The following is a 19,898-nucleotide window of genomic DNA, read 5'->3' on the forward strand; positions in this document are numbered from 1 at the left end:
AGTGCAAGATCCTGAGTCCAGTCCTCAGCTCTGCCAAAAATAAAAGCTAAAGTGACTTTAAAGAAAAGAAATAAATTGTAGAACAATTAGGGAACATAACTCTAGAAAGTACAAAAAATTTATATATCCCTTTTCCCATTTACAAGCCTTGTGGTCTTGGGAAATTTACTTAGCTTCAAATCTTTGTTTCCTTCATCATATGCTAAGGATGCTGAAAGATTTAGTGCAAAAATACAAAGAGAATACTTAACAACTTTTACATTCAGTATATATTCACCTTATACGAATTGTGGTGTTCTGTTCCTAACTGGTTTATGGATATTTACCTTGAATTTACCAACATTTTTCAGCAGTGTGACAGACATCCAAAATCATATAAGAAAAACCTTAAGGAATGTATACATGTAGTTCTGTGGCTCTAACTCAGTGTCTCAGGCTTTTGCTTAGCTTTCTCACTCATGACTGGTTCTCTATCACTTGAGCCACATCTCTATTACCTCTTACTTCTGGGTTTGGGGGTTTCTTTGTTAGTTTGTTTTCTAGCTAATTGGAGATGATAAGAGTCTCTTGGATTTTGTTTCAAACCTTGATTTTCAGATCTAGCTTCCTGAGTAACTAGGATTATAGGCATGAGTTACCAGTGCCTGGTAATATGTTTCATATTTTAAGAAGAGAAAAATAAGAAGGAGAAGGAGAAAGGTTACTAGAATCTAAATGAACTTCTGGCAGAAGAAATAGATAAGGTCACTTTGCCTGGACTTCTGAAATTGTTATGCAAAATACAAAAGAAGTATGACATAGTGGTATATGTTAGCATGCCCTATATCTCAGATCCTCAGCCTCTCCCACAAAACTAGTTATCTGGCCAGGCTTAATTGCAGTGCAGTTGGCCATCAGCCCTGGCAGTTCCTCCCAGTCCACTTCCTGGAGCTGTGTTTTACCCCTAGCCCCCTAACTATAAATTTGACCCTAAACAAAGGATGTGTGCCATTTCTCCCTCTCCTGTGGGAAAGGTAGCCTTGTCAGGCTCTGGGATGAGTACTTTCAGTACATATCTGTAATTCCAACACTAATAAGGCTGAGGCAGGAGATCGGAAGTTCAATGTTGCCCGAGGCTACATAGTGAGACTGCCTCAAATAAATGCCACACCCACATACATACATGTGCACATGTATATGTACACACATGTACACATGTGTTATAGACTCACATATATACACATGCAGATAGATACATTTATATGTATGTATATATTTGTATGTGATACATATATCACAGAGAAAGAAAGAGAGAGCAGAACTTTTCTCTGAACTCAATCTTACTGATTTTTCTACTGTTTGACCTTTCCTTTTCTTTCATGGTTACATCCTGTGGTCTGTCACTTTGTAGAAGTGAATGTGCAGCCTCTTTTTCTCCCTCCATCATATTTTAGAGTACATGCAGTTGAAGATGGTTACACTAATAGATTATAGAAAGCCAAATAGCTCTGCTCTCCTTCATTACTATTCCCAAATAGTAGTTTGAAACAACACATTTATTTTGTCAGGAATCTGTGATGTGGACAAGGCACAGTTTGTGTTAATTGTGTGCAGTATCAGGGAGGTGGCTCACTCAAACTGGTATTTACTATTGACTGGAAGCTAGCTCAGGGAGGAATCCAGGAGCTTGGATTCCTGTCCATATGGCCTTTCCTTGGGGCTGATTGGCTGGGATCTGAATCAGGATGACTGGATAGGATATGATTCCTATCCATACTGTCTTTCCTTGGACAGGGATGACTGGCATCTGGGTCTGTTATTGAACAGGGGTTTAGATTGTATTGTATTGTATTGTATTGTATTGTATTGGCATAGCTTTTCCTCAGGGATGATTGACTGGTATCTGAGTCAAAATTACTGACCAGAGGCTTAGTTACTGTCTACATCCCTTTCTCGGGGATTCTTGGGCTTTAGGGATTATAACTGTATTCCAAGTGTAAGTATCCTAATCTACAGAAACATAGAAGAATGGATATTGTCATGCTTTTAGACCTACATTCCAAAATTCAAAATGTCTCCATTTCTGTTATATCCTATACACTGATTTCCCTCAATGGATAAACATCAGGAATTTGCATCTATTGTTAGTCTATCACAGTCTAGTTTTTGTGCTTTAGGCAAAATACAGCAATCTCCCTCACACAGGCCCCCAAAGTTTCAGCAAGTTATGAAAAAATATGACATGGATGAAACACATACGTACATAATCAACACAGCACATACTGTGAAAACATTTTAGATGACAGACTGAAACTTTGGGGGCCTGTGTGAGGGGGATAGATGTATTTTGCCTAAAGGAAACATCAATGCATGTTACATAGTGAAGGAAAGTTTAGAAATTCTAAGAGCTTGTCCCATGAAAGATTTACTAGTGACCCAAGTATATCTTGAAAAAAATCATAGGTATGTTTTTCATCCAATGGAACATTACAATTTCTTGAGGAACACACTGGACATACTCTTAAGAGTGTGAGGCATTACAATTCCTCCACATTACTTCAGAGGGCGGTTTTGCTAAACTTCCCTCCATTATGTAACATGCATTGACATTTCCCTAGCTTCCTATAGTATTTTCTTCACCGTCCTTCAGCCTTCACTACCAACATTCCTGATGCCTTCTACCCTCTACCTGCCACCAACCCTGAAGCCAATGTCACATACTTTAAGTTTCAATTGTCAGAGCAATTTATCCTGGTCCCAAATTCGATTTCACTTATGTGGAGCAAAGAAGCCCACATCTTGGTGGCTTGCACTGCTATTAATTCTAAAGTGTGAAGAAGATTCAGCTGAAGTGGTGCTCCATCTTGTTCACCCAGGGCTGGAGGAGCAGTGATAAGTAATCTCATCAGGCTGGCCATTTGGTTCAGGCCACCTGAGAAGATTTCAATCAAGGCTATTAGTAGGGCTTAATTGCTTTCTATGTCAGCCTCATCTGGGGGCTACTTGGAACTTTTTGTAGTCTGATGACTGTTGCAAGAAGAAATATTCCAAACGATAGAAAATAAAGTCTTCTAACCCTTTAAGACCTAGAATTGCCAGGCACCAGTGGTTCACGCCTGTAATCCTAGCTTCTCAGGAGGTTGAGATCTGAGGATCATGGTTAGAAGCCAGCTTAGGCAAGAAAGTCCATGAGCCTCTTTTGTCCAATAAATTACCAAAAAAAAAAAAAAAAAGCTGGAAATGGAGCTGTGGTTCAAGTAGTAGAGTGCTAGCTTTGAGCAAAAGAAGTTTAAGGACAGTAGTCAGGCCCCGAGTTCAAGCTCCAGTACTGGCATAGGAAAAAAAAAGACCTAGAAAAAGCTAGAAATTGATACATTATTTCAACTGCATCCTATTATCAGAGCCTAATCCAAATTAATATAGAAATATAGACTCCACCTCTTAGCAAAATTCCTCTTAAAGGCTGACATCATCTTAACTGTGCCTCACCAACAGTGCTATTGGCTGAACACTGATTACTAACATGACTATCCACTTAAGACAATAGTTTCTGAGATGATTCTGTTAGAAGACACCAGAGAATACCCATTATCTTCCAGAGCTACAGACGCATTACATCTCTGATCCAGGTATGTAATCTTCCCCTACAGTTTTTTTAAAAATACCTTTTTGGTATTGACACCTATGAATCAGGCCCTTTCCACTTCCTGTGGAAGCCTGAATTTCATTTTGTGTCTGTGGATCTGCATTGCTGGGAAGATGGAACAACACACATTAACTGGACCTGGCTCTTTTCTCATCTTTTACATTTTCTATTTTTCCATATCTGATGGTAATGATTTGCTGGGTCTGACATATATTTCTGTACTTCATTCAAAAACTGTAAATATTGGTTGTTTTTTTCTTGAATGTGTGCAGTGGTGCTCTACAGTTTCACACTTTAGGAAGCATGGGTTAGACTAATCTGTTCAATATAGCAGAAGTGTACTAAGAAAAACAAGCCAAGGGCATGGGAATAGGGAGAAAATGAGGGAAATAAAGGAGAGGGAGGCGAAAGAGGTGAAAGATGCCTGTGAAAAGCATGTGTGAGTGATACATGCTTACACAGGGGGCTTTGGGTGCTCAGTGAACTCTCAGCTAGGATACTACTTGTCCTATGTCTGCTAGTGCCTTGCTAAACGAAACACCCTCTAATTATCAGTCCCATCAGTCTGGTTTAAGGGCTCATTAGAGATGCAGAATCTGTAGCCCATCCCAGATCCAGGATCAGAACCTGTATTTTATCAGCTGAGTTTCCTCTGAGAGGTACCATACTAGATGGCATATTCTCCAATACAGCTAATATTAAATATCCGAAGAAGTTTAGAAAGTTAGCAAAACTGGCCTACTTTCTCCCTCCATAGAACCTTATTTCGGTTACATGGAAAGGTCTGGATTTGAACTCCAGAGCTCTCCTACTTGTTTCTAGCTCTGGAACGTTTCTCAATTTCTGTTTTGTTTTCTGTAACAAAGGATTGAAATTACTTGTCCCATATTCTTGGTAGTCCCATGGTAAGATTTGCTAATTTGTATATGAAAATAGGCTTTTATGCTAGAAAGTGTTGTGCAGATCCAAAGGAGAAGTAAGAGCCCAGACCCCATCCCCACAGTAGAAGTATAACTGGGAGCTATTGTGCTTCTGGATATTAGAAACTGAGTCTCTTAGAACCTTGCTACTCAATGTGATTTGTGACTCAGCAGCATCAGCATCCCTGAGAAATCATTAGTAATGTAGACTCTTAACCCTTCTGCCCTACTAAATTAGAACCTGTGTTCTAGAAAGATCCTAAAGTGATTCCTGGAGAACTAATTCACATAGGAAACAAAATATAGCAAATAAAAAAAATAAATGATCATTTGGTCAAACCACAGTATTGTTTTGGTGGATAAAATTAAAATAGAATTCCATCATGAATTGGAATGATCTAACCCTGTGACGTTAAGGCTGCATTCCCAGGTAGTGATAGGGCTACATCCTGAAGGTATATATAACAAGAGATTTCCTAGTGCTGAAAGTTTCCATAACCAATTGTGTTGGTCCTGCCTTCCCTCCTGTGCCCTGTAGTGTTCATCCTCAGTTTGGGCAATGTCCTCTTCAAGTAGCAGCTCAGACACGAAAACTTATACATCCTCAAGAGACCAGGATGAATGTCAACCAGAGCCTGAAGGTAAGAAATTCATTGTTGGAAATGACTACTAAGAAGCTGAAAGATGTCTTGGATGAAGGCTAAGGAGGAGGCAGATGAATAGAGAAAGGAACAGTGATCAAACACAGTCATAAGACTCAAAACATGCAAATGTGAAAATAGAACTAGAAAACAGGCTGTTGTCAGAAGAATTTGGTGGGAATAAGGAATTGATGGAAGGGTTACACACATAAATGGACAGGTAAAACTAATTTCTCGGTACAACTATATTGAAAGAAAATAATAAATTTAATTTTTTTTTAAGTTGTAAAAATTTATTGTAACATCAAAAAGTGGTTCCCCAGTGGTCCCCAGAGTAGGGGGAAAACAATGGAGGGGGTAACAAAAAAAAAAAAAAAAAATAAAGGGTTGAAAGGAAACAATGACAATGGAGAGACAACAGAAGGGGAGAAAGTATTTGCAAGCCATACACACAACAAGACATTATTATCAAAAATATAGGAAGAACTCAAACATTTCAATAGCAAAAAAAAATCTGAGTATAAAATAGGCAAAAGAGTCAAACAGGTATGTCTCAAAAGGACAATCTACAAATGGCTACCAGACAAATAAAAAGGTACTCAGCATCGGCCACCAGAAAAATGCAAATCAGAACCACAATGCATGGCTCACCCCAGTTGGAATGGTTACAGTCAAAAAGACAAGAAATAAGAAATCATAGCAAGCTGTGAAGAAAGTGAATTCATTCATAACACTGTTGGTAGGAATGTAAATTAGTACAACCATTATACTGAGACGCAGAAGGTGGTTCCTTAAAAAACTAAAAATAGAACTACCATATGATCCAGTTAAGCCATTAATATGTATAGCCTGTCAAACAGTTATCTGCACTCTCTTGTTTATTGCAACATTCTTTACAACAGCCAAAATTTCAGTCAACCTAAATATCCGACAAGAAATAAATATTTTTAAAAGTAAAAAAAAAAAAAAAAAAAAAAAAAAAATTTATTGTGACATCAAAAAGTGGTTCCCAGAGTGGGAGGTATGTTAAATACTTTCTCTAGCCAACTTGTAAAAAATCTGAGCTTCAAGAATTTTTACATGACATTAAGTAGAGAGGGAAAGTAATGGAACATAGTGAAAATGGAGATATTGTACTTGAGAACAACAGATTTATCATGAGTAGACAGTTTTGATGCATGTGCTTAGATTAAATTTTTTTTTCCTAAAATTACTTTTATTTTTCTTTAAATAATAATACATTTTATTATTGTATACAACTTGCATACAAAAATAGCTCTTACAAGTTGACAGATGGGGTTGTGAAAATGAAGAACAAAGTGATAAAATGAGTGTTTAAAATGTTTACTTTTTATTATCTATAAGTAGTTGTACAAAGTTTTTTGTTATTGTGTAGATGATGCACAGAGGGATTGCGGTTACCTAAGTCAGGTAATGCATTTCTTTTTGAACAGAGTCACCTCTTCCCTCATTTTCTCCCAGTTTTTCCCTTTCTGACTCTCTACCCTACAAGTTATATAGTTCATTTTCAACATAGTATCCAGTGAGTATCACTGAATATTTAGTTCACCCTTTGCCCCACCTTTTCTGTGCTTCCCCTTCCACTCCCCAAATCAGATAAACTTATGTACAAGACAAAGAGGGTTTACTTCAACATACCAATTGATAAGTACAGTGCATCTTGCTCATTATCATCATCTCTTACATCTTCTTCCCCATCTGTCCCAAATCCGCCCATTCCTTTAAGTTACTTGGTATATATATATGTGAATGATGTATTCTTGATCACTTCATCCACTCTAGGGAATCTAGGCTATTTCCATAATTTGGCTATGATGGATAGTATAGCAATGAATTAAGATGGATGTATTTACTATGTCTTGATTTGTAATCTTTTGGATAAATGCCCAAGAGTGGCATTGCTAGATCTTAGGGTTGTTCAATGTTTAGATATTTGAAGAATCTCAAAGCTGCCTTCCATAGTGGTTGCTTTTATGTACATTCCTATCAACAGAGAATTAGGGTTCCTTTTTTCCCCACATCCCTTGCCGGTATTTGTTGTTGGTATTCTTGGTGATGACCAGTCATACTGAGGAGAGATGGAATCTCAGTGTTTTTTTTGATTTCCATTTCCTTTATGGCCAAAGATATTAAGCATTTCTTCATGTGTTTATTGGGTATTTTGACTTCTTCCGAGAAGTCTCTACTTAAGTCCCTGTTCCCATTAATTGAGCTATTGATTCTTTAGGGGTTTATTCTCTTGACTGAGCTCTTATATATATCCTGGATATTAGGCCTTATTTAATGGTATGGTTAGCAAAGCTCTTCCATTTTGTAGTCTTGTCTTTTTAACTTAGTAATATGTCTTCCTCTGTGCAGAAACTTTTTAGCTTGATGTAATCCAATTGTCAATTCTCTCTTCTATTTGCTGAACCCCTAGAAGCATGCTCAGGAAATTCCTCTCAATGCCAATAAAATCTAATGTTTCTTATACTACTTCCTGTAGAAATTTCAAGACTCCAGGTCTTACGTTGAGGATTTGCTTTGATCTGATACTAGTACCAGTTGATAGAGATCCTGCTTCCATATATGGATATCCAGTTTTTCCATCACCATTTATTAAAGGCTGTATTTTTAACATATATTTTTGTCTCCCTTATCAAATATCAGATGGCAAGGGGTATGTGGGTTTATTTCTGGGTCTTTTAGTCTATAACATTGGTCTTCAGGTCAGTTCTACTTTTGTGTCACTACCAACCTGTTTTTGTTACCATAGCTCTGTAGTAAAATTTGAAATCTGAAATTGTGATAACTCTTCCTTTTTCTATTTTCTTGTTTTTGCTATTAGACAGACTGAATTCTGGGCCTGAGCACTGTCCCCAGCTCTAGGCTTGTACTCTACCGCTGGAGCTACAGCAATATTTCTAGATTTTTTGATGGTTAATTGAAGATAAGAATCTCAGACACTTTTCTTCTTGAGCTGGTTTTGAACCACAATCCTCATATTTCAGCTTCCAGGGCTTATGTTATAATAGGATGTTTGATTTTTTCAAATGCCTTTTCTGCATCTATGGAAATGATCATGTGATTCATGTCCTTGGTTCTGTTAATGCACTCTTGTTTATTGAATTTCTTATATTAAATCAGCTTTACATCCCTGAGATGAAAATAATTTGATTGTAGTGCATGATTTCTTTTGGTATTTGTTGATTTTGTTAACAGGTATTTTATTAGTTTTCCATCTGTGTTCATCAAAAAGATTGGCCCATAGTTCTTTTTATTTGTTGAATCCATTTCCAGTTTGGGGACAAATGTAATGCTGGCTTTATGGGATGAGTTTGCCAGTGATTCTTTCTTTTCTATTTCATGAAAAATTTGAGGAATATTGCTGTTATGTCTTCTTTAAAGGTCTTACCAAATTGACTTGTGAATCTGTTGCGACCTGGACTTTTTTGTTGGGAGATTCTTTATTGCCTTTTCAATTTCATTACTTACTATGGATCTGTTAAATAATTCATCCTCTTGTCTCAATTTTTTATCTTGAGATTTATCTAGAAAAACATCTATCTCTACTAGATTTTCCAGTTAGCTAGAAATAATGTTCTGATTTTAGTCTTTTGTTGTGATATCCCACTTTTCATCCTTTGCTTATTTATTTGGGTGATTTCATCTTTTGGTGAGATTGACCAAGGGCATATCAATTTTATCTTTTTGAATAACTGATTTTTTTGTTGATTGTATTGATGTTCTTAGTCCAGAGTTTATTTCTGACCTAATTTTTTATTATGTTTCTCATCTCCTGCTTTTCAGTTTGGCCTATTTTTGTTTTTAAAAGATTTTGAGATATATCATTGGAGTATTAATTTGAGATCTCCCTGTTCGGGGTCAATGTAGGCACTCACAGCTATAAACTTTTCTCTCTAAAGTACTTTTGCTGTGTCTCGAAGGTTCTGGTATAATGTGTTTTTATTTTCATTAGATTCTAGGAACTTTTTATTTTCCCTCATCACTTCAACAACTTTCTTATCAACAATCTGTTGTTCAGCCTCCATGAGTTCGAATACATTGTGTTGTCTTTTGATGTTAAGTTCTAATTTTATTTCATGGACTGACAAGATACAGAAAGTTTCAATTTTCTTAAAATTGCTGAGACTTCTTCATGACCTGCAATATGATCTATGTGAGAATATTCGATGATCTTCTGAGAATATGCATTGTAAAGCAGCTGGATGAAAAAATAAATCTGTAAATGACTGCTATGTCCAATTAGTCTAAATTAGTCTATGGTGTCATTTAAATCTGAGGTTTCTGTATTGAGTTTGTGCCTGGATGATCTATCCACTATTGCAAGTTGGGTGGTCAAGTCTCAAACTATCATTTGTTGGGTTTTATGTGTGTTTTATTTGTTTAGCAAATTGGGGCCCTTCCATATTTAGTGCATATTGTTAAAATTTGTTATGTTGGCCAGGCACCAGTGGTTTACACCTGTAATCCTAGCTGCTTAGGAAGCTGAGATCTGAGAATCATGGGTCAAAGCTAGTTCAGGCAGGAAAGTCCAAGAAACTCTTATCTCCAATTAATCACCAAAAATCTGAAAGTGGAGCTGTAGCTCAAGTGGTAGAGCATTAATTTTGAGGGAAAAAAAGCTCAGGGACTTAGACCCTGAGTTCAAGCCCCAAGATAGACAGACAGACAGACAGACATATACAGACACACACAAAATGATATCTTGATCAAGAGTTCTCTTTATTAGTGTAAAGTGACCTTCCTTTGGTCTTCTGATTAATTTTGAAGTCTAGCAGATAGAAGTATTACTACTTCAGCATGTTTACATGGTTTATTTGCTTGGAGGAATTTTTTTTCTAACCTTTTACCTTAAGAAAGTGCTTTTTGCTATCTAGAGGTATCTTTTGTAGACAACAGGTGGTTGAGTCTTGCCCTTTGATCTAACTTCCAATTTTGTGTCTTTTGATTAGAGAATTTAGTCTATTAATATTGGGTGTTGACATTGGGAATTATGCAATAGTTCCTGTCACCTTGACCCTTACCCCAATTTTGGGTTTGTATCTTTTCCTGTTTCTCCTTTGTTTACTCATCTGGCAGGATCCCTTTCTCTGCTTTTAAAAAATGTTCACGTTGATCATCTGTGTGCAGGATGTCTTTGAGTCTCTTCTGCCGTATTGGTTTCGTGGTAATAAATTTATTTAGCTTTTAATCATGGATTACTTCATTTGTCCTTTGCTTATGAGCGAAAGCAACATTGGATAAGTATTAGGGATTGGTAGTTGTTTATTTTCAATGCTTGAAATGAATCATTTCAAGCCTTCCTTGGGTTTCTAGTTTCTATTGAGAAATCTTCTGTTACCATGATAGGTTTTCCCAGCTAAGTGATCTGTCTTTTCTCATGCATAACTTAAGTATGCTGTTTATTTTCTGTATTTAATGTTTGATATATAATATGTCACAAAGGAGTTTTTTCCTGATGTGATCTGTTAGGTATTATAAAATACTCTTGTTCCTGAATGGGCTTCTCGTTTTAATTCTTTAATTCTTTTAATTCTTTAATTCTTCTCGTTTAATAATTCTTACCTTTTTAGCTATCCACTCCTGTTCTGCTTCAATAATCAACAGATGTAAATTGTTTCTTCTAATTAAGTCCTGAAGTTCTTGCAAACTACTTTTTTCATAATTCTTGAAATCATTTGCATGTACAGTTTTTCCACACCCCCTCTGTGTTTTATCTACTCTGTGGTCAAGCCCAGAAACTCTGTCTTCTATATTATCTATTCTGCTGTTTTAACCTTCTATTTTATTATCTGTCTACCTTTAGCTTGATAATTTTTAAGACATCTTTTTTTTCTTTTTTTTTAAATAAATTTTTTATTGTGAAAATACTGTACAGAGGGGTTACAGTTACATGAGCAAGGTAATGAGTACATTTCTTATCAAGCGTTGTTGCCTCCTCCTTTGTTTTTCCCCTACCATCCCTTCCCTCCCACCTCCACAACTACACTCCCCCCCACACCACCCCCCACACCCCCACCTCTTCCACCCCCCGCCTAAATTGTAAAGTTTGTTTTTTGACATAGCGTCTTGTACATCTCATTGTTGCAATGGGTCAACCTGTATCCCTATTTAAACAATTTGGTTTTTCCCTTCCCCTTCCCAAATTATACCAACATAAAATGCAGTGAAATCAGGGGTTATACAATCAGGAAAGGACATACAAAGCAACAAAAAAATATCACATGGTACCTTACAAATACATTAGAATCAAAAGCAAAAAAGAAAAAAACAATTGTGTCCCTATCTTGGGATTCATTTGTTAGGAAATGGAAAGACTTGGGAAAAATGATATTAAGTGAAGTAAGCCAGGCCCAAAGAAACATAGGTTCCATGGTTTCCCTTATTTGCAATAACGAGTATATGTCTGGGCAAGCAGAAAAGGTCAGATAAGATGATGTTAAGTGAAATAATCATTATTTTCTTACAGGCATAACATTAAAGAATGAAAACCCCTCTCATATCATGTTTCATGGTAAGTTTCCTCAATCCCAAATATCTTTGATTTATTTCTTCCTAATTATAACCTCATTTTCAAGCTGTTGATCACAGCTGTCTTTTTTTTTTATTTCCTCTCATTTGTCTGTGACTACTGTGATGGTGGGCAGGAGGGAACAATAGAGACAATAGAGACTTTATATCTCTTTACTGAGGTCCTTTTTCATGCCTTGACTTTCATTACTTCATTACTTTACCTGTGCCTTCTTTCATCTATTTTAGCCCTGTAGCTATATTTTCTTTAAAAGTCATTTAGCACAATGGAAGGGGTAACAATGCTCAGTAGGAAGTGTACTCATTGCCTTACTCATGTAACTGTAACCCTCTGTATAGTATCTTTACAATTAAAAAAAAAGTCATTTAGCCCTTTATGGGGCTGGGAAGGTGGCACAGTGGTAGAGCACTTGCCTTGCATGCATGAGGCCCTGGGTTCGATTCCTCAGCACCACATAAGCAAAAAGAAACAAGCTGGAAGTGGCGCTGTAGCTCAAGTGGTAGAGTGCTAGCCTTGAGCTGAAGGGCTGAGGGACAGTGTCCAGGCCCAGAGTTCAGGCCCCACGACCGGACCTCCCCCCACCAAAAAAAAATCATTTAGCCCTTTAGTAGCATCCACTTGAATTTAACTTTTTAATCAGTCTTCTCATTACATTTCTTCATTTATCTCTTAGTGTCCTTTTTGTGATCATAAAACATTTTTACCAACAGTCCTTTGAGTTCAATGAGATTTCTTCTATTTCACTATCATTCTGTTCTGTTGTTGTATGATTATTGTTTTCTGGATGTATTGTATTTACCTGCTTTCTTGTATTTCTTGTACTTTTGAGTTGAAATTTACTCATTGAAGACCCTTTTTAGTATGGGCTTTAGGATGCCTGAAGTCTTCCTGAAGGGTTATTCTCTGTATTCTCAGTGGACTAGATAAATGATGGCTTGATGATCCATTTCCCCTTGCTAGTATGGGGGTATATTTCAGCTCCAAGTCAAAATGCAGTGAAATTTTTACTTACAGTAGGATATCATTGATAGTTTTATTTTAAAATCCAGTTTCACTAAATGCATTGGGAGTTGGTTTTTTGTTTTTTTTAATTGTGAGAATACCGTACAGAGGAGTTACAATTACATGGGCAAGATAACGAGTACATTTCTTATCAAGCATTGTTACCTCCTCTTTGTTTCCCCTTCCCATCCCTTCCCATATTCCCCCCACCTCCCCCTACCTGATCCTCCCCCACCCCCAACCAAAGTTGTAAAGTTTGTTTTTCAACATACCGACTGTTGTTGCAATGGGAGCTGAGTTTTTGTATAAGCTTTTCAGGGTAGGAAGAATGAGGAAAGAGATATGAAGTAATGAAGATGGTGACACAGGGAATTGTATATGCTCGGTATAGGTATATAGACCAGTTGTGAGGAGAAGTGTTAATATCAAGAACTAGATACAGGTGAAAAGAGAAGAAGGGTCTAAGGTAAAGGAAGGGTGAGATGGAATAAGTTACCAGCCACTGGTGGCTCACACCTGTAATCCTAGCTACTCAGAAGGCTAAGATCTGAGGGTCAAGGTTCAAAGCTAGCCTGGGCAGAAAAATCTATGAGACTCTAATGTTCCTTTTTAAAAAAGCAGAAAGTAGAGAAGTAACCTCAAAACAAACTGAAAACAACCCAAAACAAACAAAACATTCACACACACACACACACATACACACACACACAAAAGAAAAAAAATCTCAAAGCAGTCAATTGAGGGTATCATTTATGGCACACTAAATTTTCTCAAGATGATCTGCACTTCTAGTCTCAGGCCCTGCTCTGTGACTTGGTTTGAGTGAGTATAATCCCTCCACCATAGATGTCAATGGAGTTTCTTTCCTGGTTTCCTCTGGTGGAGCAGCTGTTTCTTAGTGGGGCAGCTGGCTGGGGCCAAATGAAGTTCTTTTGTTTACTGTTTCTCTGTTCCACTCAGAAAATGACTGCCATAGTTAGTGCCTCTGGGTCAGCTTTCAGATGAAAACATTTTTGAAGTATTGTTTTCCAAGTAACTAATTTGCCACTCCAAAACTTCTGTCCTCACCGCACCCCTTCCCCACAAAATCCCACAAAATAACATTTAAAAATAACAGAAATCCCACAAAATAACATTTAAAAATAAAAGAAATCTTCTCATATCATAAGGTTTACATAAATTTCCAGTCCCTAAGGAGGATCCCTCCTCAGACAGGAGGAGTCTACCACCTGTTAATAGGTGGTAAAATATCTTGTTAATCTTCCCAAAGTATTTGGGAAAACTGTTTATAGGGAACTCTGATACAAAGAGCCTTCCTTAATATTGTTTAATCCAGAGTCTTCCAAAATTACTAAACATAGAACCTCTTAAAAACATTACTATATTTCTGCATGACTGTTCTCATTAATCATGCTTTGGAAACTGCAAAAGTAAAGAATTAAATCCTTACTTGGCCTAATGAACTGTAAAGCCCTAGCTAATGGAACTGTGTTTGCGAACTTTTTGTCTTTGACTCTCCTCATCAGGAGGAGAACACTCTATTGTCAGGCTCTAATTCTATGGCTTCCACTCCCTCAGGTAATCTTCCAAGGGATCTTAAGATAACAGGGAAGGAAAATTGTGCCATAGCCTGGCTAACAAAGAAGGAACTTTCTCTGGAGACTTCTGAAAACTGTAGGGAGAGGTGGCACCTCAGGAAGTTAAATCCAAATGTTTGTGTCCTGATGAAACAATAGAAAGCTCACATTAATCAAGTACAAGGTCTGAGCATTTTCCAAAAAGAATGTAATTTAAACTTCACAATAATGGTGCTGAGAAAATATTTTTCTGATGAGGGTGAGAATCAGAATGGTCTATCAGTTGCCCAATATCCTTGGCCAGAAAAGCAGCAGAGTGGGGCTTCCCAGGGTGGTCTGCCTGGCTCCACACCCAGGTTCCTTGGCATCACACTGAGGTTGGAAGACCTCACTTTGAATCCCAGAATGTTTCCTTCTGCCTAAACCTTCCTTGTATGCAAAAATACCCCAAATGACAAACACGAGAGGTAAATAATGCTGTTGGTAGCCTGATTAGGTTGATATTGACAGTGCAAGCTCCTGCTTAGGACAATGGTGCTCACCCTCACCGTGTCATTTCCCAACCAAAGGCCCAGATGACTGTCACCAGAAGAGCTCTCAGGAGAACATGCTAATAATAACTTCTTCCTGAACCGAAGAGGCACATTCAGTGAAAGATTACCTAGAGCTGGCTTCTATAAAGTCCCAGTGACAAATATTGAATAAGCCAGAAAAGGTCCTATGCAAAATATAGAACAAGTCAGAAAAGCTCTGCAATATAGACACTATGGCCCAACACAGGCTGAAGGAGAAAAAATGTTCCCATCAAGGGAATGACAAAAGTTTCAGCAAGGAAAAAGCATAGGAACTTGGATTACAGGATATAGAGCATAAGAGCAACAGATGACAGGGAGGGGATTATACATTAGGGGTTCTTAGTAAAGGCATCACCTTTATGGAGTGAATAAAGAGTAAGACTGTATGTAGTTGTACATGTATAATTTTATAGTGTAATTGCTAATCTATATTCTATGACCCTATCACTTATTAAATTTGTTTTTCTTTTTTTTTTTTTTTTAAATTTGTTTTTCTAAATAGACTCAGTCAAGCCAGGCACCCACTGCTCACAGCTGTAATCGTAACTACTCAGGTGCTGAGATCTGAGAAAGTCTGTGAGACTTTTATCTCCAGTTAAATAGCAAAACAAAACAAAAAAAAAAACAAAAGTAGAGCTCTGGTTCAAGTGCTAGATGACTAGCCTTAAGCAGAAAAACTCAGGGATGGCACTCAGGCCTTGAGTTCAAGCCTCAGAAGTAGCACTAAAAAAAGACTCAGTTATCAACCCTAAATTTGATAATTACTAATTCCCCATACAAAAACTAAGTTCAGTCACTGATAAGTGAGTCATATGCTCTATCAGAGATGACTGTAGAAACAAGTTCTTGGTTTAGGATTTTACGTCCATTAGAAGGTGAAATGTGGAAGGACAAGAGTAAACAAATGCCACAGTGGTACACACTAGACACTATGGCAAAAATGAACTATACAACTTGTCAGTGAGGATGGGAGGGAAAAATTTGGAGTGAGGGAAGAGGTGACATTGTCCAAGATTCTTTACCTAACTTGTGTAACTATAACCCCTTTGTACATAACCTTTATTTAAGAACAATTTTAAAAAATTAAAAAGGAAGTGAAATGCTTGGTAAAAGCATAGCTGACTAAACTGAATGACTACATTCTTGGCCAAATATAAGCCCAGTCATATATATTCCATGAAGGTAGGCATATCCAGTCTGGATTTTCCCCTAAGTTCTTCCCAGCAGGAACACAATGCTGCTGTTCCTGGCTGCCTCTTTTCCTGTCCCATCATTCCCCATTCTTTGCTGTCCTCACCATCCGCACATATCATGCCTGATAGGACAGGGATCTATGAACCTATGATGATTGCCCACCAATGAGAGAAGGCACACAGAAAGGTTATCTATACCACCATTAACAATATTGAGCTTCCATACCAGTACTAATGCTACTGATAGTGAACTTTCACTGAGTACCTCATTCATCATATCAACCCAACAAAAGACAGCTTCTCTTATCTTCATTTTACCAGTGGGAAAAATAAGATTTGGAGAACTTTAGCAACTTGCTCATCTTGTAAATGGCTGAAAAGAAATTTGATCTCAAGTCAGCATTTCCCCAGAACCCAAGTAATTAACTACTAGAGGGCCCAAAGTTCCTCTATCAGTAGGTTGGTGGGAAAAACTAACCAGAGAAAGACACTCTGAGGCTGAATTGAGTCTTACTAATTATTCATATCTCTGTTACTCTTTTCTAGATAAAAATATTTATTCAGTTCAATATCATATTTTTGATACAAACCACCAAAGTCTGGTCTTAGACCAGGACCAATTCATCCTTAAAGCAGTACCACGAAAACATGACGAACCTGCAGGTGAGTCTCAAGCTTTCTTTACTCGGTGGAGATGGTTTCATCTTTCCCACTGTCCTCTGGCCTAGGAGGAGCCCCTGTCCATCAGGACTGCTTTGCTTCTCCCTCCTCTTGAAAGGAAGAAGCACTGCTGCCCAAGGAGCAGTCTCAGTGGGCTACAGGGGATGACCAAGAGTAAGGAGTGGAGGAGCGCTCAAAGATGTCTCTAATCAAAAGAAGTCTGGTAGGAAGTGAGGTGTGGGGTTGGTGAGAGGAGACTGGAAGGAAATCAGCACCACAGATACAATGAGAGGAAAATTCTGAGAATAAGGTTATTCTTGGCTACAGGGCCAGTGTGTGGGTAAGAGAAGAGGGATGTTACACCACAAACTTCAACAGAAAACAAAGGTATTTTTAAAATTTTTATTGTCAAGGTGTTGTACAGAGAGGTTACAGTTACGTACATAAGGTAATGAATACATTTCTTGTCAAACTTGTTACCCCTCCCTCATTTTTTCCCACTTTCCCTCCCCGCCAAGTTGTATAGTTCTTTTCCAGCACATTGTCTTGTATCACTGTTGCACTGGTTGCTGTTTGTCCTTTTCCTCACATTTTGTTGTTCCCCTTCCCTTCCCTAATTCAGATAAACACATATATAATACCCAGGGTACCAAAATCAAACACAGTGATAACAGGGGACAAACCACAGGAGGATAAAAAAACACAATATAAAAAAGAAATCTCATAATACATTAAAAACAACAGCAAGGGGGCTGGGAAGGTGGCTCAGTGGTAGAGCGCTTGCCTTGCATACCTGAGGCCCTGGGTTCAATTCCTCAGTACAACATAAGCAAAAAGAAACAAGCCGGAAGTGGCGCTGTGGCTCAAGTGGTAGAGCGCTAGCTTTGAGCTGAAGAGCTGAGGGACAGTGCCCAGGCCCAGAGTTCAGGCCCCACAACCCAACCCAAACAACAACAACAACAAGCTGGGCACTGGTGGCTCACACCTGTAATCCTAGCTACCCAGGAGGCTGAGATCTGAGGATTACAGTTCAGAGCCCCCCTGGGCAGGAAACATCTCCAACAAACCACCAGAAAACCAGAAGTGGCACTGTAGCTCTAGGGGTAGAGCATTTGCCTTGAGCTGAAGAACTGAGGGACAGCGCCCAGGCCCAGAGAGTTCAAGCCCCATAACTGAAAAAAAAAAAAAAAAAAGGAATAAAGAAAAAAGAAAAACTTCTTGTTTCCATGTCTTGGAGTTCATTTCACTTGGCATCATCTTATATGGTCATATAGACATAGCTATTGAGCCATTCTGTTTATCTGCTATGACTATCCTAGACATATATTAATTATTATAAGTGAGGGAAACTGTGGAGCCTATGTTTCTGGCTTACTTCACTTAATATGATTTTTTCCAAGTCTTTCTATTTCCTTACAAATGGGGTGATGTCATTCTTTCTGATGGAAGCATAGAATTCCATTGTGCATATATGCTAAATTTTCTTGATCCATTTTATCTACCGAGAGGCATCTGGGTTGGTTCCATATCTTAACTGTAGTGAATAATGCTGCAATAGCTGTGCTGGTAGCTTTAGTATGGCCTTGTTTGTGACCATTTGGGTAAATGCCCAGAAGTGGGATTGCTGGGTCATAGGGGAGCTCTATGTTTAGTCTTTTGAGGAGGTTCCTCAAAGGTAATTTTTTCTTCTCAGAAACTGTTCTAATTACCTTTTACAGAAACCTTTGATGTATTGCCTGCATATATAGAAGATGTGGATATCAATCCTGTTTTTTTGGCTGTTCTTAATGGAGAGCTCTGTCTGTGTTGTGATGTAGTCAATGAGGAGCCCACATTACAATTAAAGGTAAGAAAACTCGGGAGAATTGTCTCCAGACTTCCCAGTCCAGAAAAATAGAAAGCTTTAATACTAGTACTGAAACCTAAGCTTTAGCAAAGACCACCATGCTATTTCTTTCTTTCCTTCACAAAGTTTGTTAGTCATTTTTAGTCACAGCAACAAATACATGAGATTATCAACTTATAAAGAGAAAAAGATTATTTTGGCTCATCCTTTGAAAGCTTCAGCCCATGATTCATTGGCCTAGATGTTTTGGGTCTGTGGTAGCATATTATTGTGGGAGAAATCTTCTTATTTAATGGTCAGGATGAAAAGCAGTAAAGAAAGGACAGGATACCCAAATCTTCTTTGAGAGAACATTCTCAATGTCCTAAAACCTCCCTCTAAACTCCACCTATTGAAGTTTCATCATCTCTCAATAACACTAAGATTAGGAGCAAGACTTTAATACATGGACCTTTGGCAAGCATGCAAAATGCAAACTATGAGATATTTATATCATATCATATAGATAAAATAGCAGCTATTAATAAATTCTTCTTCAAATTTCAGAACATAAACATTCAAACACTGAATTCACTGAAGTACAATGATCGTCTGCCCTTCACTTTTCTCAAGGAAAAAAATGGCTCAGTTTTCACTTTGGAATCCATGAAAAATCCTGGATACTTTATCTACACCACCATGATGCCTGGACAACCTGTAGGAGTGACAAAAGAGAAAGATAAAAATAACATTTATTTCGATTTTGAACCTGTCAACATGAATCTCAATGATCAAGAAGCTAAATAGGCAAAATAACAAAAGCCAGACCATCTATGGCAACAGAAGTTTGAGATACAACCTGACAGCAACCAGCAGTGACACATTAACTGTTCTACCTTTTTGCTACTATTTACAATTTACAAACAACTAGAGAAAACCAACTCTGCTCTGCACATCAATCACATAGCTTCCTCATGTTGCTTCCTTATGCTATATTCTAATCAAATACAACACCAAATAAAGCCTTCCTTTAAAAAATCAGAAAGCTTTCCTACTCACCTGCCTACTTTTAAGTCTCTTCCAGCACCGGCATTGGTCAACCCCTTGCTATATACCCAGTTCTTGACCCGTCCAGCAGGTTCAGTTATTCGTTAGGCTCGAGGAGGCGCCTCCTCAAAACCAATGCGGGCGAGAGAGAAAAGAGACCAAGCGCATAAAGGAAGACAAAGTCAGTCTGAGTCGCGTCAAGGTCTGCTTTATTAAAGTGAGGCAGGGTTTATATACCCGAAGGGACAGGAGAAGGGAAAGAATGAAAAAACTTTGC

At 37.9% G+C, this 19,898-nt stretch overlaps 1 protein-coding gene across 1 annotated transcript; it reads left to right on the plus strand.

Moving 5' to 3' along the window:
- Positions 1–5,104: 5,104 nt before the first annotated feature.
- Positions 5,105–19,381, plus strand: LOC122100598 (interleukin-37-like). Its single transcript, XM_042670928.1, has 4 exons — positions 5,105–5,186; positions 16,636–16,752; positions 18,468–18,595; positions 19,142–19,381. The coding sequence occupies exons 1-4, from the start codon at positions 5,105–5,107 to the stop codon at positions 19,379–19,381; spliced, it is 567 nt and encodes a 188-aa protein (XP_042526862.1).
- Positions 19,382–19,898: the final 517 nt, after the last annotated feature.

Source organism: Dipodomys spectabilis, unplaced genomic scaffold (genome assembly GCF_019054845.1).
Source record: "Dipodomys spectabilis isolate Male_0828 unplaced genomic scaffold, ASM1905484v1 ptg000588l, whole genome shotgun sequence".
In the NCBI taxonomy this organism is placed as follows: Eukaryota; Metazoa; Chordata; class Mammalia; order Rodentia; family Heteromyidae; genus Dipodomys; species Dipodomys spectabilis.